General features: G+C 30.0%; 5 protein-coding genes and 1 non-coding gene across 6 annotated transcripts, besides 16 other annotated features; all 6 read right to left on the bottom strand. All coding sequences in view use genetic code 4, as the record gives it.

Moving 5' to 3' along the window:
• Positions 1-341: 341 nt before the first annotated feature.
• Positions 342-1,901, bottom strand: nad4 (NADH dehydrogenase subunit 4; the record flags this gene model as incomplete). Its single annotated transcript has 1 exon — positions 342-1,901. One exon carries the CDS (start codon positions 1,899-1,901, stop codon positions 342-344), a length of 1,560 nt encoding a protein of 519 aa, XP_062761050.1.
• A 592-nt stretch (positions 1,902-2,493) lies between these two features.
• On the bottom strand, positions 2,494-7,855 carry cox2 (cytochrome c oxidase subunit 2; the record flags this gene model as incomplete). The annotated part of the gene is made up of 4 exons: positions 2,494-2,802; positions 4,150-4,272; positions 6,264-6,353; positions 7,625-7,855. 4 exons carry the CDS (start codon positions 7,853-7,855, stop codon positions 2,494-2,496), a joined length of 753 nt encoding a protein of 250 aa, XP_062761049.1.
• Positions 2,803-4,149: a mobile genetic element.
• Positions 2,878-4,149: a mobile genetic element.
• Positions 4,273-6,263: a mobile genetic element.
• Positions 4,393-5,781: a mobile genetic element.
• Positions 6,354-7,624: a mobile genetic element.
• Positions 6,707-7,624: a mobile genetic element.
• An 831-nt stretch (positions 7,856-8,686) lies between the features above and the next one.
• nad5 (NADH dehydrogenase subunit 5) lies at positions 8,687-18,609 on the bottom strand (the record flags this gene model as incomplete). The annotated part of the gene is made up of 5 exons: positions 8,687-9,967; positions 12,592-12,693; positions 14,296-14,541; positions 15,994-16,069; positions 18,362-18,609. The coding sequence occupies 5 exons, from the start codon at positions 18,607-18,609 to the stop codon at positions 8,687-8,689; spliced, it is 1,953 nt and encodes a 650-aa protein (XP_062761048.1).
• Positions 9,968-12,591: a mobile genetic element.
• On the bottom strand, positions 10,252-12,591 carry QC763_0115570 (uncharacterized protein; the record flags this gene model as incomplete). Its single annotated transcript has 1 exon — positions 10,252-12,591. The coding sequence occupies one exon, from the start codon at positions 12,589-12,591 to the stop codon at positions 10,252-10,254; it is 2,340 nt and encodes a 779-aa protein (XP_062761047.1).
• Positions 12,694-14,295: a mobile genetic element.
• Positions 13,210-14,295: a mobile genetic element.
• Positions 14,542-15,993: a mobile genetic element.
• Positions 14,665-15,993: a mobile genetic element.
• Positions 16,070-18,361: a mobile genetic element.
• Positions 16,774-18,360: a mobile genetic element.
• Positions 18,609-22,923, bottom strand: nad4L (NADH dehydrogenase subunit 4L; the record flags this gene model as incomplete). The annotated part of the gene is made up of 2 exons: positions 18,609-18,639; positions 22,685-22,923. 2 exons carry the CDS (start codon positions 22,921-22,923, stop codon positions 18,609-18,611), a joined length of 270 nt encoding a protein of 89 aa, XP_062761046.1.
• Positions 18,640-22,684: a mobile genetic element.
• Positions 19,727-20,776: a mobile genetic element.
• Positions 21,637-22,683: a mobile genetic element.
• Positions 22,924-23,273: 350 nt separating the features above from the next.
• Positions 23,274-23,344, bottom strand: trnR(acg). Its single transcript has one exon. It is a non-coding gene; the product is annotated as a tRNA-Arg (tRNA).
• Between the last annotated feature and the right edge of the window lie 239 nt (positions 23,345-23,583).

Below are 23,583 nucleotides of genomic sequence, written 5' to 3'. Positions count from 1 at the left end.
AATAAAATTTTATCTAATTTTTTTGTATAACATAACAATTTCAAGCTAAGCTTGAAGAGTTTTTTACTCTTCTATCAAGCTTAGCGCGAACATCAAACTGCTTTTTAACCACATTTCCAGGACTTCACTAATTAAAATTAGTTTTTTCTAATTTGAGATAGTAGCTGTATAGCTTAAAATCTTTAATGAATTCCCTCCTATGAATTTGCACTCATAAGGGGCTTAATGTCAGAACTGTATGGACGGCTTTCGATATCTTTTAGATACCTCGTAAAAAAAATAAAAAAAAAAATAAAAACGAAAACAGTTGCTTTTGTTATTTATTACAGCAACAAAGTACTCTAAACACCAAACAATAAACTTGTTACATTATAATGTAAGCCATCTAAAATAAAGGATGGGTATATTCCAAACATAATAGTAAATATTATTAAAGTAAATAATAAAAAGAATTCTCTTTTAGTTACATCACCAATATTTTCTTCAAAGAATTTACTAAATGAACCACCGAAAGCTATACGGTTATACATATATATAGTGTAAGCGGCCGAGAATATCATAGAAGAACTAGAAAATAGACCTAATAAAGGTAATCTTTCAAAAGTTCCATATAAAGACATAAATTCCCCTACAAAATTTAAAGTTAAAGGTGCACCACAATTACCTAAACATAAAATGAAAAAAAGTATGGAGAACAAAGGCATTACTTGAGCAGTTCCTCTATAGTAAGATATTATTCTAGTACCAGATCTATCATACAATACACCTCCTGCACATATAAATAGCCCACTTGACACAAATCCATGTCCTAAACCTAAAAGTATACCACCTTCAATCCCTTGAATAATATTACTGAATACACCTATTAAATAAACTGCAGCATGAGATACTGAGCTATAAGCAATTAGTTCTTTTATATCTATAGTTCGTAATGTACTAAAACTGGCATAAATTATTGTAATAATACCTATACTAAAAATTATAGAAGTATAATTTAAAGATATTTTAGGTAATAAAGGTAGGATTAGTCTAAATATACCATATAAACTTAATTTTAATACAATACCTGCAAGTACTATACTTCCACCTAAGGGCGATTCTACATGAGCTTTTAATAATCAACTATTTAAGAAAACTGTAGGAGTTTTTACAGCAAAAGCTATAAATACTCCTAAAAATAAAAATATTTGAGTTGTATATTCAAAATTACTTTTTGATAAAACATCCAAATATGTTGTACCAATTAAAGAAGACATAGTTAAAATAGATAATAATAAAAATAATGATCCTAACAATGTATATAAAAAAATATAAAAACTAGCTCTTACTTTATTACTTGATCCAAATAAACCTATTAATATAAATAAAGGCGGTAATATACTTTCAAAAAATATATAAAATAATAATACATCTAATACTAAAAATACGGCCAATAAAAGAGTTTCCAGCAATAATATTATTATTAAATATGCCTTAATATTATGTGTTATTGAATTTCAATTTGATATTAATGCTATAGGCATTATTATAGTTGTTAATAATACAAAATATATTGAAAGACCATCCACCCCTAAATATATATTATAAACACTTAATTCCAAATCATCTTGTACAAATTGAAATTGATTAGTACTAAAATCAAACAAAATATAAATTATTAATGATACAATTAAATTCATAATTGTAGTTATAAAAGCAATTTTTTTATAAAAATTTAATTCATTATTTATTACGAGGACTTTTAATAATTCTCCTCCACTATTCTTACCAGCTCCGGATTCACTAAAACTCCCACTATTACTGTTATTACTAGTAATATTAAAATTATAACTATCAAAACTTAAAATAAAAAAAATACCTATCATAGGTATAATTAATAGAGCATATAACAATCCTGACATTTGAATAAAAATCAAATTAAAATATACTACCCTACTATAAAAAAAAAATTACCTTCAAGGTTAGCCCCTTGAACTTTATAAAAATAAAAAAATCCTAATTAATTTTTTAATTAAGTAAGATATTATTGTAAGAAGAAATTAATCTTTATCTATAAAGGGGCTTTAACTTTAAGGATTAACCTGTTTAAAAGTAGTAAACTAATTTTAAGGCTTCTCCCCTTTTCTTATAAAATATGTTTAAAAGGATTAAATAAACAATACGTATGACTACCATACGCATTATATATTTAGTTTTAGTGTTTTGCGTTTTGTGTTTCGCGCTTCGCATTAATTATGAGCCTGCGCCTACGAAGTATGCATATATACTTCGTCGTCGCGCCCCAACAAAATATAAAATCTTAATATAAAGACGAGCTTTATATATAGCGCCGTATCCCGCTCTCGCGAGCCGCTATTCTTCAAAAAAAGTATTCGTAATTCGTACGACCTTGTTGTATGACTTCTTGCGGCGACTTTGTCACCGCCAATACGATGACTTCGTCGTCGTAATATAAATACAAAACAGACGTTTTAGTCTAACAACCTGTCCCTCCTATTGTTCTTTTAATCAAATAAGGAATTTTTCTAAAGATACCGATTCTATTACTATAGGCATAGAGCTGTGTAATATTCCACATATTTCTGAACATTGACCGTAGAATACTCCTTCTCTATTAATAAAAACAGATACTTGATTTAATCTTCCAGGGTATGCATCACATTTTATACCTAAAGCAGGAGCAGCAAAAGAATGTATAACATCACCTGCTGTTATAATAAATCTAACATGTGTTAATTCAGGAAGAACAACTCTATTATCCACTTCTAACATTCTTAATCCTCCTTCATCTAAATCAGATTCCATGGCTAACTGAATTTATCATACAAAACTTATCTCTCACCCTGCCTGAGCAGGCGAGATGGAACTACCCGAAAGTTAAAATACTGTTCGTTTGTCATTCATATTATTTCTAATTCGTTGGATTTGGGCTAAACCCTCAGAACTTAAATGATCTTTTGATAAAATAATATTATAAATAATTTTAAAATCATTATAATCCATTTTCTTTACACCTAAGATTGGATATAAATCAAAAAAAGGAATTACAATATTACCTATATCTTGAAAATTTGAAATAATTAAACTTACAGTTTGTTTTGACAAACCAATACCTTTATTTATTCTAGAATTATATTTGTTGAAAGAAATATTTGGAAAGTAATTTGAAAAATAATCGTATAAACCTTCTAAAAGAGCAGTATCTTTTATATGGAGAGTGATTTTAAAAATACATCCTGTATAAAATGTATCTTTATATTGTGTCATCTTAATATAAAAAGATCCATCTCCACTTGTAAATCCAGCTACTCACATTCCATGAGGAATACCTCTAAAATTGTAAGACACAGTATCGATTAAAGAAATATTAAAATCAGGAAAAGCTTCTTTCAAACTATCAGATAATCCGAAATTAGTTAAATTTTTTAATGTAGCCAATTTTCTCATACCCTCATAATTAAAATGCTCTTTTGTATCCATAATATTATAAGCTTGTAATCAATATTGAAACACAATATATTTGCTGGAAACAAGAGGATATAGTTTAAAGTGATTAACAATAACTGCAAGATCTTTAAATCTTTTAACTGTATACCTACTTACTTTTCCTGATGTACTTACAGTTCCCACTCCTAATGTGTCTTTAAACCTTAAAAGAATAGATAAATCTTTAACATGTAAATTAATACCAAAAACTAATCTAGGAGTATACTTAAATTTAGCTTTAGAATCTTTAGCTAATTCAATACTAAAATATCCCTCTGCGTCTACAAATCCAGTTATAAATCAAGGATCTAGTTTATTTAACTTTGGTCTCTTTGTAATAATTACATTTTTAGAGATATTGTTTTGTTTAGATGGGATTTCAGCTTGATACCCTACTACTAGGGCCATTAGAGTGTACCTTAACAGTTCTACTGGAAAACTGCAACTACCGTCCACTCGTTGCTCTTTTACCAGTGCAAGAGCACTGGATTTAGATCCGCAATAACCCATTTCATTTTCAATCATATCATAGCTTGTTACCATACCTGAGTAATTAGCTCAGCCACTCATAACGTTTCCCTTATGGCTTGGTACTATGATCTTTAGGGATTCCTCGGAGTTTGATAATTGGGCCCACGGGACGGATTTCCCAGATCCGTCAGCAGGCACGATATATGAATCAAATTCTATGAATTGATCATTAGAATCTAAAAAATCAGGATATTGGTAACTTCAATATCATTGGTGACCCTCTGCTAAAACTGACATTGAAGGATCACTAACTTCCAATTATGTTATGTTTTATTTATTAATATGTTTGCTGTTATTTGTGTTAATTTATTAAAGATATCTACACCCCCAAACCACAAAATTATATCTACGCAGCGCGACGAAGTACTAAATTCCTTATTTATCGCTTTTTTTCACATAAACTTGTTTATTATTTAAAGAAAAAGATATATTATGTTTAATTCTCTTGGATACAGTGCTAGGGTCAACTTTAAGGTATGCACTACAGTCTGCTAAAGACTCAAATGAAATAATAATATTACCTACATCATCCAATATTTCCACACTACTATTTTTACGAGAAGATTTATAATATTTATTTAATGAAATTATAAACTTTTTACCATTCTTTACCTCAAAATTAGAAGGTCCATTAAGTATATCTTTAATCTCAGCTAATAAAAGTGATCGATCTACATTAGACTTCAATACTTTAGTATTCGTAGAAAGTCTATTGTTATTCATTTGATTTAAAATACGATCTATTAAATTAACACCTTGCTCCGTAAAATGATGACCTTTCTCTTTTAACATTAATATAATTTTTCAATCTTGAAAATCTAATTGTTTTTTACTATGTCAAGTTAGATTTTCTAAAAAGGGTATTAAAATATTTGTAATATAAGGTATACGTGTAGTCTCAATTCTAACAGTAGACTGGTGATTAATATGACCGTGCGTAAGCACGGATATACCTAAAGCATTGGCATAGTTACCTCCAGCATTTGGGAGATTCTCAAGATAACTTTTAATTTTTTTCATTAATTCCAGATTAGAATATGCTTGTGTTAAACTAAAATCTAATCTATAGCTATTACCTTTATTAATACTAAAACAACCTTCTCCTTCAATAAAACCTAAAAGTCAGTAAGGTGTTATATTAATTTCTTTAAGGGAAGTATAATCAGATCTTAATTTATTCATACCATTTTTTATTTCCAAAATTTCTTTTAAAAGATTAGAATCCGCAGCGTAGCGTGCATTAGTATACAGCTCAAAAGCTTTAGCAAAGTCTTTATAATTAAGTCACTTAGAACCTTGAAGAGCATATTGAGAAAAAATAACAATTAATTTTTTTACATCTTTAAGTCTTGTTACGGTAAAAGATGAATAATTATTATAAGACCTAACTTCACCAAATCCTAAATTTTTTTGAATAAAATATAGTACATGCATATCATCTTTGTGTAAATTAATTTGAAATCTAAAAGCACAACTGCTAGTGATAGCTATATAAAAATAACCTTCAGCATCAGTAAAGCCAGCAAATCATGCATAAAAATTTTTAATTTCATCTTCCGACTTAGTCGCATACGGATCTAGTGAAGATAAACCCATAATTGCTAGTTCTTTATCTGTAAACAATGTACTATACATTCTATAAGTAGATTTAAAAAAAAGATTTTTTTTAGAGTATAATTTATTAAAGCGCGAGCTCGAAATATTTAAATTATAATTTTTGGGTGTAGTTTGCCTGCCTTGATAAAAATTATCTAGGGCAAGCATAAATATAAATTTTTTTAGTTGTAATATCAACAACTCAAATAAGCAAGCTAATATAATCAATATATGTTTATCCTTCAGCTTATCTTCAAAATAAGCTGACCTAGTAAAACTCTCATTAACTTTCAAAACTGTTAAAGATAATCTTTATCTTTTACTCCGTATTTTTCAATATGGTTCAGACTATGTCATCATCAATTAAAAAAGGTTTTTACTTTATATTTAAAAATTGACGGAGGAAACTATAGCTAATCTATATAATGTATTAATTCCCTTATATAAATTTAAAGCATATGAAGACTATTCTGTAGATAGATTTCATCTTCTAGTCGTTGAACATTCTTGTTATTTTAATCAGTATAAACTGAAAATCTACTTAACAAGCTTCGCTTCAAGTAACCTTGCATTTGGCAAGCTCTTCTTGAAATTCATCCTCTTTAATCGTACAAGGATTAGATTGTACGATGGACTTAAGTAAGACTTTTATCCATTAAATATAATAATTTAAAAGAAGGAAAAGCAATTAATATTAATATTACTGCTGGAGTAATAGTTCATATTAATTCGATTAATGTCTACAACATAAGTACTTTCATACTTAACTGGACTATATCTTATCTTATAAGTCGACGTCGTCGACGTTTGATTTCCACGTGTAGTCTCTGAGGATCCAAAGTATTTAGTACCGAGGGCGGCGCAGCGCTCCCCCCCCCCACCCTCAGTGTCCTGCCACCACAGGTAGCGGCAGAATACCAAGGTCTTGGTTTCCTGCTGATAATCCATTGTACATCCTTTAGGGTTATCACTGATAAAGTATATATCTATTATCTTTATAGTACCTGAAGGCTTTAGGAGTTTCCAGCATATAGTGGAATTTTATTCATAGTTTTTTTAAATTTATTTGGTATTTATTCCTGCGTGTACTTCGTTAGCTAGTAAATTTATATCTATCTTTAAATATTTTACCAGAATTTATATAGAGTCTTATAGTATTACTACTAATTCCTAAAAATTTGGCAGCTCTTCTTATTGAAACAAAACTACCTATTAATTGAAACCCTTTTGAATCAGATTTTTCATATATGTTAACAAGATAACCTCTGTTAGCACTCATTTTTAATAGAGTTTCTTCAGAATGTTTTCTACCTAAAGCTTTTTGTCTCATTAACTCTTTAGTTTTTTCAGAATGGGTTTTACCAAATAATGAATTATTTGCCCCTAACTTATTTAGAGCCATGAGTGCTTTAGTTTCTTCAGAATGAGTGCGACCATATAAAACAGATTTTTCTCCTACATATATTCCTTTTAAAGATTTACTAATTTTAGCTTTAGTTTCTTCTGTTAGTTTATGTCCTAAAGAACTACCTGCTATTTTTAAAATATTGTATTTAGGATTTAACTTATCAAGATAGTATTGTTCTCTTTCTGTTAAATCAGCTATATCACAATATTCTAATACTTCAAGCTGGAAGTTGGAATACCCGTATTTAATCAAAGCTCTACTTATTATAAGAGTTTCTCTATTTTTCAAATAACTCATATTAAAGTATCTTATAAATCTTTTAGACAAATCAACTGATTGTCCAATATATATATCATTAGTTAATTTATTGGTCCATTTATAGATACCAGATTTATTTTTGTTATCTTTTATAATTAATTTTCTCATTGAATAAGGATCTTGATACAATTTTATACTATTATGGTCCTTTTGGGACAGGCCTAGCGACTTGGTCTTAGGACCTGAAAAAGATGTTGTACTATAAGAACGTATATATTTATTGTTATTATTAACCAAGCGCAAGTTACCTTTAAACTTAAAACACTTTTGAATAGGCACATCTCTACCGTGATTTAAATATTTATGTGAGATTGGTGATTTTGTACTAACATAGTTTATAACTATAGATAATAAAATTCATCCTACAGCAAATAATATAACTACTAAATAATACATTATATTATCGTGTAATTCATTTAACCCTTCCATCTGAGGAGTAGCACTATCTTGAAAATATATACCTCAAGGACTAGGAGCATCAAAATTCATAACTAATTTATTAATTAAAAAAAACATAAAAAAATAATAAAATACAATTTATTCTATATTGAAATATTATTATATAATATTATATTATATCATTATACATGTTATATAGAATCTAAAAAAAATAACAGCAAGCATACAGACATGCGCCGTCGTACACGCGTAGCCTGGTCCCGCCTACTTCTGCTGCTGATGCGTCGTAGCCACCAGCCAGCCAGCCCGGGCGCAAGCAGCAAATATACATAAGATTTGGATTCTAAACAGACATCTTAGTATAAATATAACAGCCTGCACTTTAGTGGTAATAGACGTACTGACTTTATATTAAGAGTTCGTGTATAAATTAAATCCTTATCCTCTACATTTTTTTTATAATAATAATCACTTTGCTATATAATCATTTTATGATTATATAGCAATAAGATTTACCCTTTATTATTATATATTATATACAGCTTGCCGGGCTTATTGGACTTGCCTGGCTAAGCCAGGCAAGTCCTGGTGTACGAAGTATGCTTGCTTGATTCACTTACTAAAAAATCATTACTTAAATAGCTATGGTTCGTAGTACGACGGCGCCGTACGTATGTACATACGCATTAAATTTAATTATCCTTACCTTTACCTTTACTATTTTCTTCTTATAAAAATTTAACCTACTCAATATTTTCTAAAGCTGATTTACATATATTTTCTTTTTCAATCAGTTTACTAATTTGTTCTTTATATGCAGGTACTTCTTTATGATTTTCATAAGATTTTATTGAAAACTCTATTACATTTAGAGCTTGTGTCACTTACTCTAAAAATAGAGTTTAGGCCTAAAAAAATACATAAAAATAAAAAATAAAAATAAGAACATTATATCGTTGTTAGTATAGTGAGTCCAGCTATAAGAAATGGCAAAAAATTAAAAGATAAATAATTATAAAGTAAATATAAAATAAAAGCTACTAAAATATATAATGCATAAGTCGTTACATGACTTGTACTTAGAGATGATATATTTTTACTAAAATTAACTAACCCTTTTTCTAAGCCAAAAGGCCCAAATAGTTCTATACTACCTTTATCTAATATCTTAGTCATTTGTCCCCCTAAATCTAAAATTAAATTTGTGATATATTTATTATAAAATAATTCAATCAAAAAACGTTGATTGAAGAAACCAAAAATATTATAACCTAATCTACTTAATTTAAATTTTATTACTAATTCTGGTAAATACTCAGATAACACTAAACTTACAATACTAAATGAAACTGTAAATACAAAAGGAAGTAATTTTCAAAATACAGGAACTCCAAATTCAGTATCGATAGTGATTTCATGAGTTGGGTGAATAAATAAACTATTATCAGCAAAGAAGCTAGAACCAAGGCCAATGAATATATCTTTAGTAAAAAATCCGAAAAATATAGAAAATATAGCTAAAATTATTAAGGGTAAAGTAAGGAATAAATCACCTTCATGAGCACCTTTATAAGTATGTAAAGGTGCGCTAGGTGTAGAAATAAAAGTTAAGTATAAAACTTTAACAGAATATAGCGTTGTAAATATTGCACCTATAGTAGCAATTATATATACAGCTACACCTGAAAAACTAAATTGTCCATAAGCAGATTCTAAAATAAAATCTTTACTATAAAAACCTGTCATGAAAGGGAAAGCAACTAAACTTAAACTCGCTATTAACATAACAGAGTATGTTAAAGGTAGAAAATTTATTAATCCACCATACTTTCTAAAATCTTGGTTATCAGCTACAGCGTGTATAACACTACCTGCTCCTAAAAACAATAGCGCTTTATAAAATGCATGATTTATTAAGTGGAATAAAGCTACATTGTAAGATGATAAACCTATAGCTATAACCATCATTCCCAATTGACTCATTGTGGAATAAGCTATAACTTTTTTTATATCTTGTTGGAACAGACCTATAAGAGAACTAAATACAGTAGTTATCGCACCTAATCATAAACATAATAATAAAACTGTACTATTATATTCAATTAATGGTGAACTACGCATTAGTAAATATACACCTGCAGTTACCATAGTAGCTGCATGTATTAATGCTGATACAGGAGTAGGACCTTCCATCGCCATAGGTAATCATACATGTAAACCTACTTGAGAATGAACTAGATACGTATACCTCTTATCAGTATATATACCTTTTCCCGAACCGTACGTGATAGTTTCCCATCATACGGCTCTCCAATTTTAATATACTAAGCGTTTGCATTATATATATAGTGGTATTACTGTCTGGTTATAATAATATTAGTGCTGACATACATACATACTGACAAAGTATGTCGAAGAGGAGCTTGCGCTATATATAGCGCTATATATAAAGCATACTTCGTATACGTAGCCTCCTCGAAAGCACTATTTTAACCATTAATCCATTAATTTTATTAAATTTTAGTGCGGCGGCTTTGTGGCTTCGCGGCTTTGCTCCTTAGCGGCTTCGCGGCTCCGCCTCTAGAGGTTTTTGTTCCAGCATATAGGATTTGAATTATACCTTTAGTTGATATCTTAAAGTCTCAAATATTTATTCCATAAGCCATCGCATCCACAAAACCGATTTTATTATCTCCTTTTAAATCTTTTCCAAATTTAAAATAAGTTTTACATATAGTTCCTAATTTAAATTTGGATGCCAATAATTTCACACAAGAAGTTTTTAATATAAAGTGAAGTCATGAAGAAATTTTGGAAATATTTTCAGCAAAACTATAATAATTAATATACCTATATACAGAATTATATAATGTTATTATTGTGTCCTTATTATAATGTTGTCATAGTAATTTAGGAGATGGTTTCCCTTTAGTTATAAAACCGGCTTCATTTAGTTTTTGTAGTATTATTTGTTTAGGTGCTTCAAGTCTAATTTCTCTACCATTTCTTAGCATGAACCCAGATGAACTGGAAGTCAAAGATTGATGTTTTCTGTGTCAGCTACTGAATATTACCGTATCCAAGAATAAGACCTTTTTAGCATTAGTTATACTAGATAGGGTTTTAGGCACAAGCTCAAAACTCGAGCTTGCGCGAGAGCTTGCGCCCCCAATATTTAATTTATCTTTAAAAAATATTTCTATTTTTTCTAACAGAATGTTACAATCCTCTTTGGATCCTCTAACACCTATAACCCAAACATTAGCATATCTTACATATACTAATTTCTTGAAACTAGGGTCTAGTGTTTTATAATAAGGAGTCTTCAAGTGTAACTTATGGATACGGTTCCTAGTTTGTACATCAAGAGTTTTATTCTTCATATTACAAAGTTTGTCATAATAAGGATTTACTTTAGGTTTAATTCCTTTATCGTACTCTAATTTTAACTTACTAATAAATCTATCTAATTCATTTAGATAAATGTTATTTAAAATAGGGCTAAGTATATCACCTTGAGTAGTACCTGTATTTGAATCTTTGAATATTTTAAATTCAAAATATCCAGCTTTTAAAGCTTTTCATATTAAATCTGTAAACCTACGGTCTTTAATTTTATTTTCAATTATATTCATTAAGACTCTTTCTATTTGAGAACTTACGAGCGTGGCTGCTGCTGCGGCTTTGCCGCCACCGTCGCCGCCACGTCTCGAAGTAACAAAAGAGGAGCTTGCATGCATAACTTCGTCAGCACAAGTAACTAAGTATTTAGAAATATCTCCTTCAAAATATCAGGTTGATACTCCAAAATTTATAGCTTGCGCCTTAATTTCTTTCAAAGCCGAATGACATCCCCTTCCTGGCCTAAACCCATGGTTGTGTTCAGAGAAAGTTGGTTCGAATATAACTTCTAAAATCATTCTCATTACCTCTTGTACCAGTTTATTTCTAAAAGTAGTAAGAGGTCTACTTACTAGGGTTTTTACCTTTTTTCCTTCAAATCTAAACCTACTATCTTTCAACTCAGCAATAATTCCTTCAATTACTTCAGATAACATCTCTGCGGATCCTACTAAAGGGTAGTGGTTATGGTCAAGGGGTTTAATATTAATACCCGCCTGATTTATATTCCCTCCAGAGCTTGCGCCTAGTTTGCGCCCAGAACTAGCGCCTAGCTTTTTATAAGCCAATTCATACAGTGCTGAATCATACATTAATCGGTATAATTTGTCCATTTGGATTTGACCATTAAAATTCTTTTTACAATGCTTAGCTAGCTTTAGAAGCTTATCATTAGTGTTAGATTTTATCTGTACTGGGCTCCCAGCACTAGTGGATAGCAATCTAAAATTAAAATCTAGAGTTCTTCCCCTTATCCCCTTTTTTAAAGGACAATATATATTGTTATAATATACAAAGGGTAATACTACTCCTCTGTTACCATAACTATTTCTAGTCTTAGGTAATCCTGATCTTCATATATTTTGAATTTTGTTTTCCTTAGATTGTTCACTCTCTACCTTGAAATTGTTTATGCAATTCGTTTGCGGACAGGCCATAACCCTATCCAAAAGTTCAAGAAAAAGGTTTGCCGCATTCAGCCTATCTCAGGCACGCTGAAGTCCATGGCTTGAGACAACTGGTAGATGAACTTCAAACAGTATAGTCTTAATCATAGAAAACTTGACTAGAAGAGCTAATCGATCCCCATGATTGGATCTAATCTCTTCATTACGCGAAAATGCTATGTTCAACTTTGGGATTTCCCCGCCACCTAATTTCGTAGTCAGAAACATATTTGACCAATGTTTAGAGATTATATCTCCATTTCAAAATAAAGCTCATCAGCGCACACTTTTAGCCATAGCACCAATTAATAAACATATACCTATAATAAGAACTACTTTACTGTTAATATAAGGGGCTAATGAAAATACTGTACTATAATCTAAATTCGAATAACTTATAACTTTTCAGCTATAACTGGACTATATTTTCACCCTTGTTCAACATATGTTTTAGGCAGACGAAGTATGCACAACATTATGGATAAAGGGCGTATAACGTGTAGTCTCTGAGGATCCTTAAATAAATTAGAATTATTCTTAGTTTCCTGCGGATTGTCCATTTTCATCCTACTGTTCCTGCTATACTTCATGCTTCTGACAGCTATACTTCTGACGGCTACGCCGCAAATAAGTATGCGTACGAAGTCTGCAAGCATATAAGTAAGCCCTACGAGGAGGAGGAGCTTGCGCCTCGCAATATATAGCGCTATATATAGCGCCGTACATAGCAGCAAAAGTCACCATACGATGGCGCAAGCTCGTAGGATTCTATTCTTTTTAATTTTTAAGTTTTGTGTACGCAGTTATATATAAAAAGTTTCCACAATAATCTATAAAAAGACTTTAGGGTTTTCCCGCACATAGTTATATAATAAGAGAGATATTACTACCTCTCACGGCAATTTATTTAAATTGTAAAGAATTCAAATGTGAAAAATCAAATACTTTTCTCTTAGTATTAAACCCATTTTTAATAGCTTTTATTATCTCTAAGTTCTCCTTACTTAAAGATCCTTTATGAAGAACTTGAACAAGACATCAATCTTTATAAGCTAGATGTTTAGATGAATACAAAGGATAATTATCAAAATAATTACGAAGTATTTCATGACTTCTTGAATTATGAGTCACTGCAGCAAAAGCGTAAAATACTTTATCCTCTGTCTTTCTAATTCTAGTATATAAATTTACGGTAAAAAATGCGGCAATTTCACTCATAATAAAAAAAAAACTAGTGCTACGCCCACCTTGCTCTAAAGTAACCTCTCTGGAATAATTTTGTTTTACTTCTATTCGGAAAGAAGTTTTAACACTTGTTCTTAAAAATACTCCATTTTTCTTACGATCGTATACAGTTATACCAAAACACCCATCGGCGTCTGTAAATCCGGATAATCAACTATTACTCTCTAAAGGAGAAGAATCTATACCTAATAACGGTATAGAGCTATTATCTTTTTCATTTATTCAACGAATAGCTCTATGTAGTGCTTCTATTTTAGGTGTACGCATATGACCATTAATTAAATTAATTATTTTTAATACTTCTTCTTTAGCCAAAATTTGTAATAATACATGTCCTGTACTAGCTCTATCAATTACTTTACCAACAGCTAATACTGTTGATAATTTTTCAGCTAAAGGTTTATCGTTAATATTAAAAGCAATAATAATCTTTGGTCTGTACTCTTTTTTTTGTGTATTTTTATCATGTACAGCTATATGTCCATCACCTTCTATTAATCCTGCTAAATAAGGAGCAAAAGGTGAATTAGAATACTTCCTAATTTGAATATCAGATATACGTGCGCAAGCTATAAAATGAGAAGTACAAGCTTTAGCTTGTACAGCACTACCTAAAATATTTGTTGTTTTATGAAAGCATCTTTGAGCATTGCTCAAAGTGTATTTGGTTAATGAGCTAGTTTTTTTATTTTTGATCTTGTGCGTGGGGCGCAAGCTCATGAAAACTTTACAATTATTTCGTTTACCTAAAGATCATAATATAGCAAACATACCAATTGTTAAAAAACAATCCCCTACTCTATTAGCTAAGAAGGCAGATATAGAACTTTGATTAGCTGCTATTCTAGTAAATCAAAAACTAACTAATAGATATGAACAAACTCCAACACCTTCTCATCCTACAAACATTAATAAATAATTATTAGCTGTTACAAGTATTATCATCATAAATGTAAATAAGCTTAAATAACTAAAAAACCTTTGATTATGCTTTTGTTAAATTTATCATACAATTTGTCTCATTTTATACTAGTTTACTTTTTGAATGGCGCCGGTTACATCGAGGGTCTTAAAGCAAATTCTTCATATAGACGAAGTGACGTAATATTGAAATTAATTAATCTTACCTTCTTTCTCTGTCTCAATACTTCTACCTCTATTCATACCCAATTTAATTTCTTGTATAAAGTTCATACCTTTAATAGTTAAGTGTGAACGATTAACCATTAATTCATGTATTTTACATCAGTCTTCAAAATCCTTAGATTTTACACCAACTAAAGGATTTTCTTTAAATATAGGAATTATTCTATTAGTGATTAAGGAGAAATCAACTATACTTAAATGAACACCAGATCTAGTATATTTATATACTTTTCCTCCTCCTAAATATTGAACTAATTTTTCCATTAATATGATATCCCTAACATGCTGCGTTATCCTAAATCTTAACTGAACTCTATAACCCGTTTTACTATTTGTTTTAGGTGTACGAACATCAAAGTTCCCTTCAGCACTAACAAAACCAGAAATCCAAGAAGGACTTATATTTGCAGCTACTTCGATACAATTAAAAATAGGTTTTTCCATGACTTGATATCCAGGAAACTCTAATTTTAACTTATCGGATAAACCTAAATTCATAGATGCTTTTAGATTTACTATTTTATTTAAACCTTCAACAGTAAAATGAGCTTTATTATTAATTAAATCTATTATTTGTTTAAAGAAAAAGAAATCCACGGATTTTTGAGTTAACAATGGATAATGTTCTAAATGAACAACAAGTTTATTTAAATCTTTAATAGAACTAATTATGTAGTTAACAAACTCACCATTCCGAGCTGAATAGATACCACCGGCACCACCTAAAAAAAGCTGTAACTGTAATAATACATCATAATCTTTTTTATGTAAACCAAGTTGAAATTTTGGTTCAAGACGTCAACCTAATTTACGTGTTGAATTTCTAACTAAGATTATTGAAAAAGAACCTTCTCCGTCTATTAAACCAGACCAAACTCCAGGATTCACCGAAGTCAATTTAGAAGTACCATGAATAAAAACGACGGAGCTGAGACGGAATTGCTTAGATGGGATTTTAACACGTGAACTTCAACTCATTTGACGGTTGAAGCCGTGATTTATACCACGATTCTTTTCAAAACCTGTTAGAGTACATCTTAAATTAGTTAAGTTAGACTTAGCTGATCAACTGCCGTTTACTCGTTGCTCTTTTACAACATTAACTTTTAGTTTTGTTGACTTAGATCCGCGATTGTCCATTTTGTTTTCACATATCTTAAGGCTTGTTACCATACCTGAGCAATTACCTCAGCCACTGATAATTTTTCAAATACAGCTTGGTACCTTAAGCTTTAGGAGTTCCCCGGAATTTGACAGTTTACCCCCATAGAAGCGTATTCCCTCCACGCTACCTCGAGGATCACTACTCATGTACGAAATTGAATATATGTGAACTAAAGAACTTATTATCAATACAGGAATTAACATTGAACAATCCTAGTTAACCTGACCTTGATGTCAACTCTGTCATAAGAGCAATAGACATTAAGAGTAGTTTACCTACTTAAGAGTTTATTACCTTTGCGGTAAGGCTATCCACTATGTGTAGTGTTTTTTCGATAAATATTTACTCTCTACGATATCACATTCGTTCTAGGATCCGACTGTACATTTGGACAGACATTTCAGCCTAACCCCGGTGAACCAGTCTGTAGCGACATTTATAACTGCCGACGGTCTTAAAGTATATCCTCCTTAACCGTTTTCACCACTTTTGTATAAGTATAGAATTGTTTGATTATAATCTTGCTCAATTCCTATTAATGGTATACTCTGTATATTAAGATCCTTTCTAGCGAAGCACGAAGCAAAAAAATTTTTTTAGTACTTCGTCTAATTTGTAGCTTGCGCATTTATAATATTCTTGATTAAAAGTGATTTATTAATAAACATTATATACCCCCTTGCGAGCTTGCGCCGCCACAATAGCTGAAAACCATCAAGAAGAGCTTGTGCACATACATACCATTGATATGTTGACCTCGGTAAAACCCACAGCTCAAATAGTTAAGCTAGCTAATTGTGGCTATTGTAAGGGTTATTATATATATATATAAAGTTTTTATTTAATTATAGTCCCAGACTTCGTAGGTATATACCGTAATGAAAGTAATTAAAAGACGGGGGGGGGAGTCCCTATTTACTAACGAAGTATGGAAGCTCTGTATCCCTAAAGAGTACACGTACTCTTCTAATTTTTAAATTTTTAATTTCAATAAAGGCATCTTTAGGATTTAATATTTCAATATCTAAATATTTACTTAAAGTATCAGGATATAATCCTACAATTGAAGCAGCTTCAGTTAAAGAATTAGCTAATAGAATTTCTCCATAATTTTTTATTATTTCGTATATACAACTAACCTGTCTAGGTAATATTTTTTTTGTAATATTATCCCTGACTCTTCCATCTATAAGATATTCAAATGTAGATGTTACAGTTGTTAATATATTTAATTCCTCTTTATTTAAATATTCAATTATTCCTTTATAGGTTGATAATCTAAAATTATTCATAGTATTTGATAATTTTAAAATTAAAGATCTTATCTCTTCTTTCCTATGGGCTCCCATATACACAGCTTTACTGATAATTTTAAAATCGTTAAAATCTTTTCCTTTTTTAGTTAAAAATTCAGCGTCGGAAAAGAAAGGTATTAAATAATTATATAGAACATTTATGTTATTTATAATAAGAGATACACTACTTTTACCATTAACGCATCTAGCTTTTACCATAGTTAGTAATATAATAGATGAATTTTTTATTTTATATAAAGAATATTTGTCAAAACCAAGAGAATTTTCTAAAAATTCTTTTATCTTAAGTAAAACAGGCAATTGTACCCCAGTATTTTCGATAGAAAAAGTAGGTGTTAAATTATCTCTTCTTATAAAGAAAGACCCATCCCCTTCTATAAACCCTAGTAGTCAATATTTAGTAATTATAATTTTAGAACTTTCAGGTCTATCAAAATTAATACGATTAGTATTCATTTTATTTTTTAGTTCTATAATTTTATTTTTTATTGACTCACTAGTAAAACTGGTTTCACTATCTAAATTATTATTTCAACCATTAAAATGGTAGCCAAAAAAAGCTTGTTTAAAATCTAAATAATCTAAGTATTTTGAGGTATTTAGATTATATTTATCAAATATCGATATTAATAATAGTATACCTTTTTTATCAGTAACACTAAATATACATTCATTTTTATAAAGACGAACCCCTCCTACACCTAATTTAGCACTAATATATCTTAAAACCTTCTCATCGTCTATATGCAAAGCGATTTTAAACATGAATCCAACCTTAGAAAGAGTCGATCCATCCTTAGTAAGCATAGGGTTTATACTAAAACTACCTTCAGCATCGGTAAATCCTACGAATCATTCTAAAAAATTTGGGCTACGCACCCGACCATCTTCTTTCAGGGTAGAAAATTTAGCTGTTTGCTGGGTTAAATAATTCATTATTTGAGGCTTGCGCCTTAAACTATATACTCTCCCTTTAATAAATACCAGAGAATGGTTAAGGAATAAAGATGAAAGTTTTGATTTTTTATTGGGCGCTAGCTCTAAATCATTTATACAAAGCGATTTCAAAGCTAAACTAACTAATATACAATTAAATAATTTTTTTAAATATATATTCTTATACAGTTGGATTAAAACCAACACAGCTTCTGTCTGCTGTATAAACAGCAGACCCACAAAATAAACTGTTAAACTATCAAATTGGAAACCTCAAATGATATTAAACCATTCACTATCTATTCATCTAAATAAATTTATAGTAACAGGAATATTATTAAAACCTACTTCAATAAAAGCTAATATTGATAATATTGTAGTAATTACTACATTTGAACATGTAATTAGTTGTGCACCTTTAACCCCAACTTTTCTACCTAAAAAGCCAGATACTATACATCCTAATAAAGGTAAGATTATTATACTTAAATACATTATTTATACTCTATACTTATACTTCCTCTTCTAGGTTGGTTATTTCTCTTATAAATTAGATTTAATAACTAGTATAATTTAAACTATCCAATATTTTGCTACATAACAAAATTTGACAATGTATACCTTACTATTATATCAGCAGCTTGAGTCCTTATTTTATTAGGGGAGCTTGCGCCCTGCACTTCATAATAGGTTTCGGTTAAATTATTATATTATTATTAAACTATTTTATATTTTCACCTTTCGGTTTTTAGTTTTTTTACTAAAAACCCTAACCATGTACCTAGGGCGAAGCGAAGGTACGGAAAAGGGAGAGAATATTAAGCAACATTTGACTATATCTTAAGCAAAAAATATAATTTTGGGCTACGCACCCCTCCCTCTAACCCTGCGAAGCGCGAAGGTAGCTGTTTTTCTTATTATTATGAACTTCGCACAGATAGACTTTAATAATCGTGTGTAAAGATAATATATTAAAAAAACAATGAGAAGAGAAAATAATATTTTTCACCAACCTACATTTAGTCGATGAACTGCCCACCTTCATAAGAATTTATTCTACCTCTTCGATCTAGGACTAGGTCCTTAGGTCCTGGGCTTTTAGTTTTTACTAAAATAGGCATGAGTAGCTTCGCGCTTCGCTCTTTGCTCTGAAAAGTAAAAACCCGTAAAGGTAGAATTAAAAACAACGTGTTATCTGCTCTTTATCAGATTACAGCGTCACTATTTATCTACGCTTGGTTAGTAAATCGTATGTTACGGTGGTTGGCTGCAGATTAACCCTACACAGTCAACTATTATAGCTTAACTGATTATCTGTTTCGGTTTTACCATACCACGAGTCATTACCTGTGCCACCTGCTATGTTACCATGCAGGTTTGGTCGAAATCAGTATTTTATCAGGTACTTCCCGCAATTTGAAGGTTTCGCCTTTATTTAAGACTAGGGATAATTTTATTAACCCTTTAGATCAAGATTTTTAATGTGAGCACTTTATATGTTGTAATACAACCTTCAATCACCTATATTATACATCTCTCCACTAAGTTATTCGATACTATGTCTTAGACATTTATCACAAGCACACACAAAGTAAAAAAAAATAAAAGATTTCTACTTACGAAAGCTGTTCATTCTAGCTTTTATTTCACGAATTTGATTAAGCCCTTCTTCAGTTAAATGAGCATTATTTTCCATTAATTCACATACTTTGCAGAAATCCTGAAAATCTTTAATTTTGTTACCTTCTGGTAAGTATTCTTTAAAAAAGGGGACAATTTTTGTAGATATATCTGAAAATTTAGTACATCTAAACTTTACCATATCGCTTGAATATCTGCTAATGATACCACAGCCGAAAAATTCAGTAAAACTTAGCATTAAAAGTTCATCGCGAATATGTTGAGCAATTTCAAATTCTAATCTTATTTGGTACCCTACTTTGTGATGCGAGGATTTAAAGATATTGACGAAGAAAGAACCTTCTCCAGATGTAAACCCTGCCATTCACATCCCATGAGGTATAGATTCCTTGTTTAGTATTCTTTTTATTATCGCTGAAGTGGAAAAAGTTTCTGCAAAAGCGGTTTTTAATTCATCAGAAAGTCCTAAATTTAATTGAGCTTTCATTCGTACTATTTCATTTAATCCTTCTAGAGTTAAATGTTTTTTAGCCTTCATTATTTCAATTATACCTTTTCATAAAAAATAATCAGCTAATTTATTAGTAATTAAAGGGTAAGAATCGAAGTGTGGGATAATTACTTTTGTAATCTGTGATAAAGAGCTTACTATGAAAGTACATTTATCACCTCTAACTTTTACCGCCCCAATACCTCCAAAGTACTTTTGGATTGCTTTTAATAGAGCTTCATCTTTTTTATGTAGGGCTATTTGAAAAAAAGCTTGTACACATCAGCCTAGTTTATTTCTAGGGTCTCGTCTAACACCTATTCAAAAACAACCCTCCCCATCTGTGAAACCTGTTATAAATCAAGGGTGTAAACTAACCCTTTTTTGGATTAAATGGGAATAGTTTCTAACGAAAGTTTTAGGTCTTACGCTTAAAAGGCGATTTTTTGCCTTTAAGTCTGAAACTTTATTAAGAGTTTTACAGTACGAAGAATTAGTTGTATTCTTACAACTAAAAGTATAGTTTGAAGCTAATCTATAGAAAGCAACTAAAATACCCAAACCTATGGCAGATTCTGCACCTGCAACAACTATTATATAAATAGCATAAGTTTGACCGATTATATCATCCATATTAAGTGAACTTACCAATATTAGGAATGTTATAGCTAATAGCATTATTTCGATTGAAATAAGCATTAATATAATATTTTTTCTATTCAATACGAATCCTAAGATTCCTATTAAAAAAAGTATTAAGGTAATATTCATAGCGAAAATATTAAAATTTTGTAAATTATTTAAAGTAACCTTACACCGCACGGCGTAATAAATAAGCCCCTACCACGCTCACTTAAATGATGCCTACCGTTATGATGCACCTCCTGGTTATAAATATTAGAGTTCGCACCTAAAGATGAAATAAAAATTAGAGCTTGCGCCTTACCGTTATTAATATACCCTTATTTTAGGCATACCACCAAGTATGAGCTTGCGCTGTACTTTTTTGATACTTTCTAAAAAAATTTAATACCTCAATATTCTCATATTGAGACTGACTATATCTTAAGCTAATTATTAATATCCGAGCTTTAGTTTGTGCAGCCCATATTAATAAAAAACCAACTCACATTTAGCCGATTAACTGCACACCGTTACTCCTGCGTAGCAAGAATACTTGGTGCTTGGCTGCAGATCTACTATATATACAAATCGTTTTTACCATACAACGAATCATTACTTGTTCCATTAATTATATTACTATATTAACTTGGTAGATTTGTTTTTAAGAATTTCCCGCAATTTGAGAGTTTCGCCTTGTATAAGACTAGACGAAGGTTCACTTCGCCTTTGGTGATCAAGATGAAAACTTCCTTTTAATCAAGAAAATATTAATCATTTTTATTCATAGAATTTTTTAATTCTATTATTTTATTTAAACCTTTTTCAGTTAAATGTTCTTTATTCTTAATAAGAATAGCAGCTTCTTTAAAATTAACATAATCCTTATATTTAGAACCTTCAATTTTGTATTTTTCAAAAAAAGGAATTATATATATAATTATATCATTAATTTTTGTAACTATAAATTCACATACTTTACGGTTTTTATATTGAGCTATATAACCACAATTAAAAAATTCAACTAAACTTTTTAATAACAATATATCTCTTGAGTCTTGAGCTATAGAAAAACGTAATCATACTTTATTACCAGATATAGTTATAAAAAAATTGGATTCTCCTGCTGAGAAACCAGCTACTCAGTTAGAAGGTAAATTACTTAATATATTATCCTCAATTTCGACTCTTTTAACTGATACTATTGAAGGAAAAGATTCCTTTAAATTTTTAGATAAACCTCAATTAAGAGATGCTCTATATTCTAAAATTTCTTTTAACCCTTCTAAAGTAGTATGTTTGTTTTCTGACATTAACGATACAATTTGTTTAAATATTATAAAATCTTTATATTTATTAGTTATTAATGTATACTTTTCAAAATGGGGTATAATTATATTATTTAAACTAGTTATATCACTAACTCTAAATTCAACCGTAGATCCACCCTTTAGGGTGGATATATATCCAACATTATAAAAATAATTTTGAATTAATAATAATAAAGCTCTATCTTTCTCATGTAACTTTATTTGAAATCTAACTTGTACATTTCATCCTATTTTATATCTAGGATTCTTTAAAATAGTTACAACAAAAGAACCTTCAGCATCAGAGAACCCACTTATAAATGAAGGATTTAAAACTATTTTCCTTTCACCCTCTGATCTAACACTGCATACAGCGCTAGTCCTAAGCGAAAGGCTAGAATAATTCCTTGATTGGATTAAATTACGACTTCGCCGTGAAATTGTAGGTAATAAATTAAAATGTGAATAAGAATAATTTAATCTTGGATTTTTATCAGGAGAGTTAATTAATCTATAGAAAGCAACTAAAATACCCAAACCTATGGCAGATTCTGCACCTGCAACAACTATTATATAAATAGCATAAGTTTGACCGATTATATCATCCATATTAAGTGAACTTACCAATATTAGGAATGTTATAGCTAATAGCATTATTTCAATTGAAATAAGCATTAATATAATATTTTTTCTATTTAATACGAATCCTAAAATTCCTATTAAAAAAAGTATTAAGGTAATATTCATAGCGAAAATATTAAAAGTTTGTAAATTATTTAAAGTAACCTTATACCGTGCGGTATAATAAATAAGCCCCTACCACGCTCACTTAAATGATACCCACCATTATGATGCATCTCCTGGTTATGAATTTATTACTTAAAAAGTTACGCGCACAGACTGCAACATATTTAAATTTATTTATCCACATACATGTTTATGCACATAAAAAATTTTTTTTTTACTGAGCCGGGCGCGCAAGCTCGAAGTAGTATAGGGCTACTATTACATTTAGAGCTCGCGCCTTAAAATATATTTCTGCGTCTAAAACTAAAACTTAAAAATCCAGAATATTATATGGTAGGATAAGACATTACAGATGTGTATAAGACTCGAACTTATAAAACAACGTCCGTAGCGCTATGTTTTGCCATTAAACTAACACACCTTTTTATTTAGAGGAGGAGGAGGGCCTCCTCCTCGACATACTTCGTCAGTACATATGTTTGCATGACGTACTGACGAATTATGTCTGTATGCCTGTATGATCATCATGCGACAATAAAAGCCAAGCTTATACTACATAATGCTATATACATAGCATACTATGCTATGCGCCCCTACCTCGCACATAACTATGGTTATCATCGACCACTAAAATATAATAACCGAGCTTGTGCTTTACAA

This window comes from Podospora pseudopauciseta, mitochondrion (assembly GCF_035222475.1).
Source record: "Podospora pseudopauciseta strain CBS 411.78 mitochondrion, complete sequence, whole genome shotgun sequence".
Lineage (NCBI taxonomy): Eukaryota > Fungi > Ascomycota > Sordariomycetes > Sordariales > Podosporaceae > Podospora > Podospora pseudopauciseta.
The sequence above is the reverse complement of the archived record's forward strand: the minus strand, read 5'-3'. Positions and strand labels throughout refer to the sequence as shown.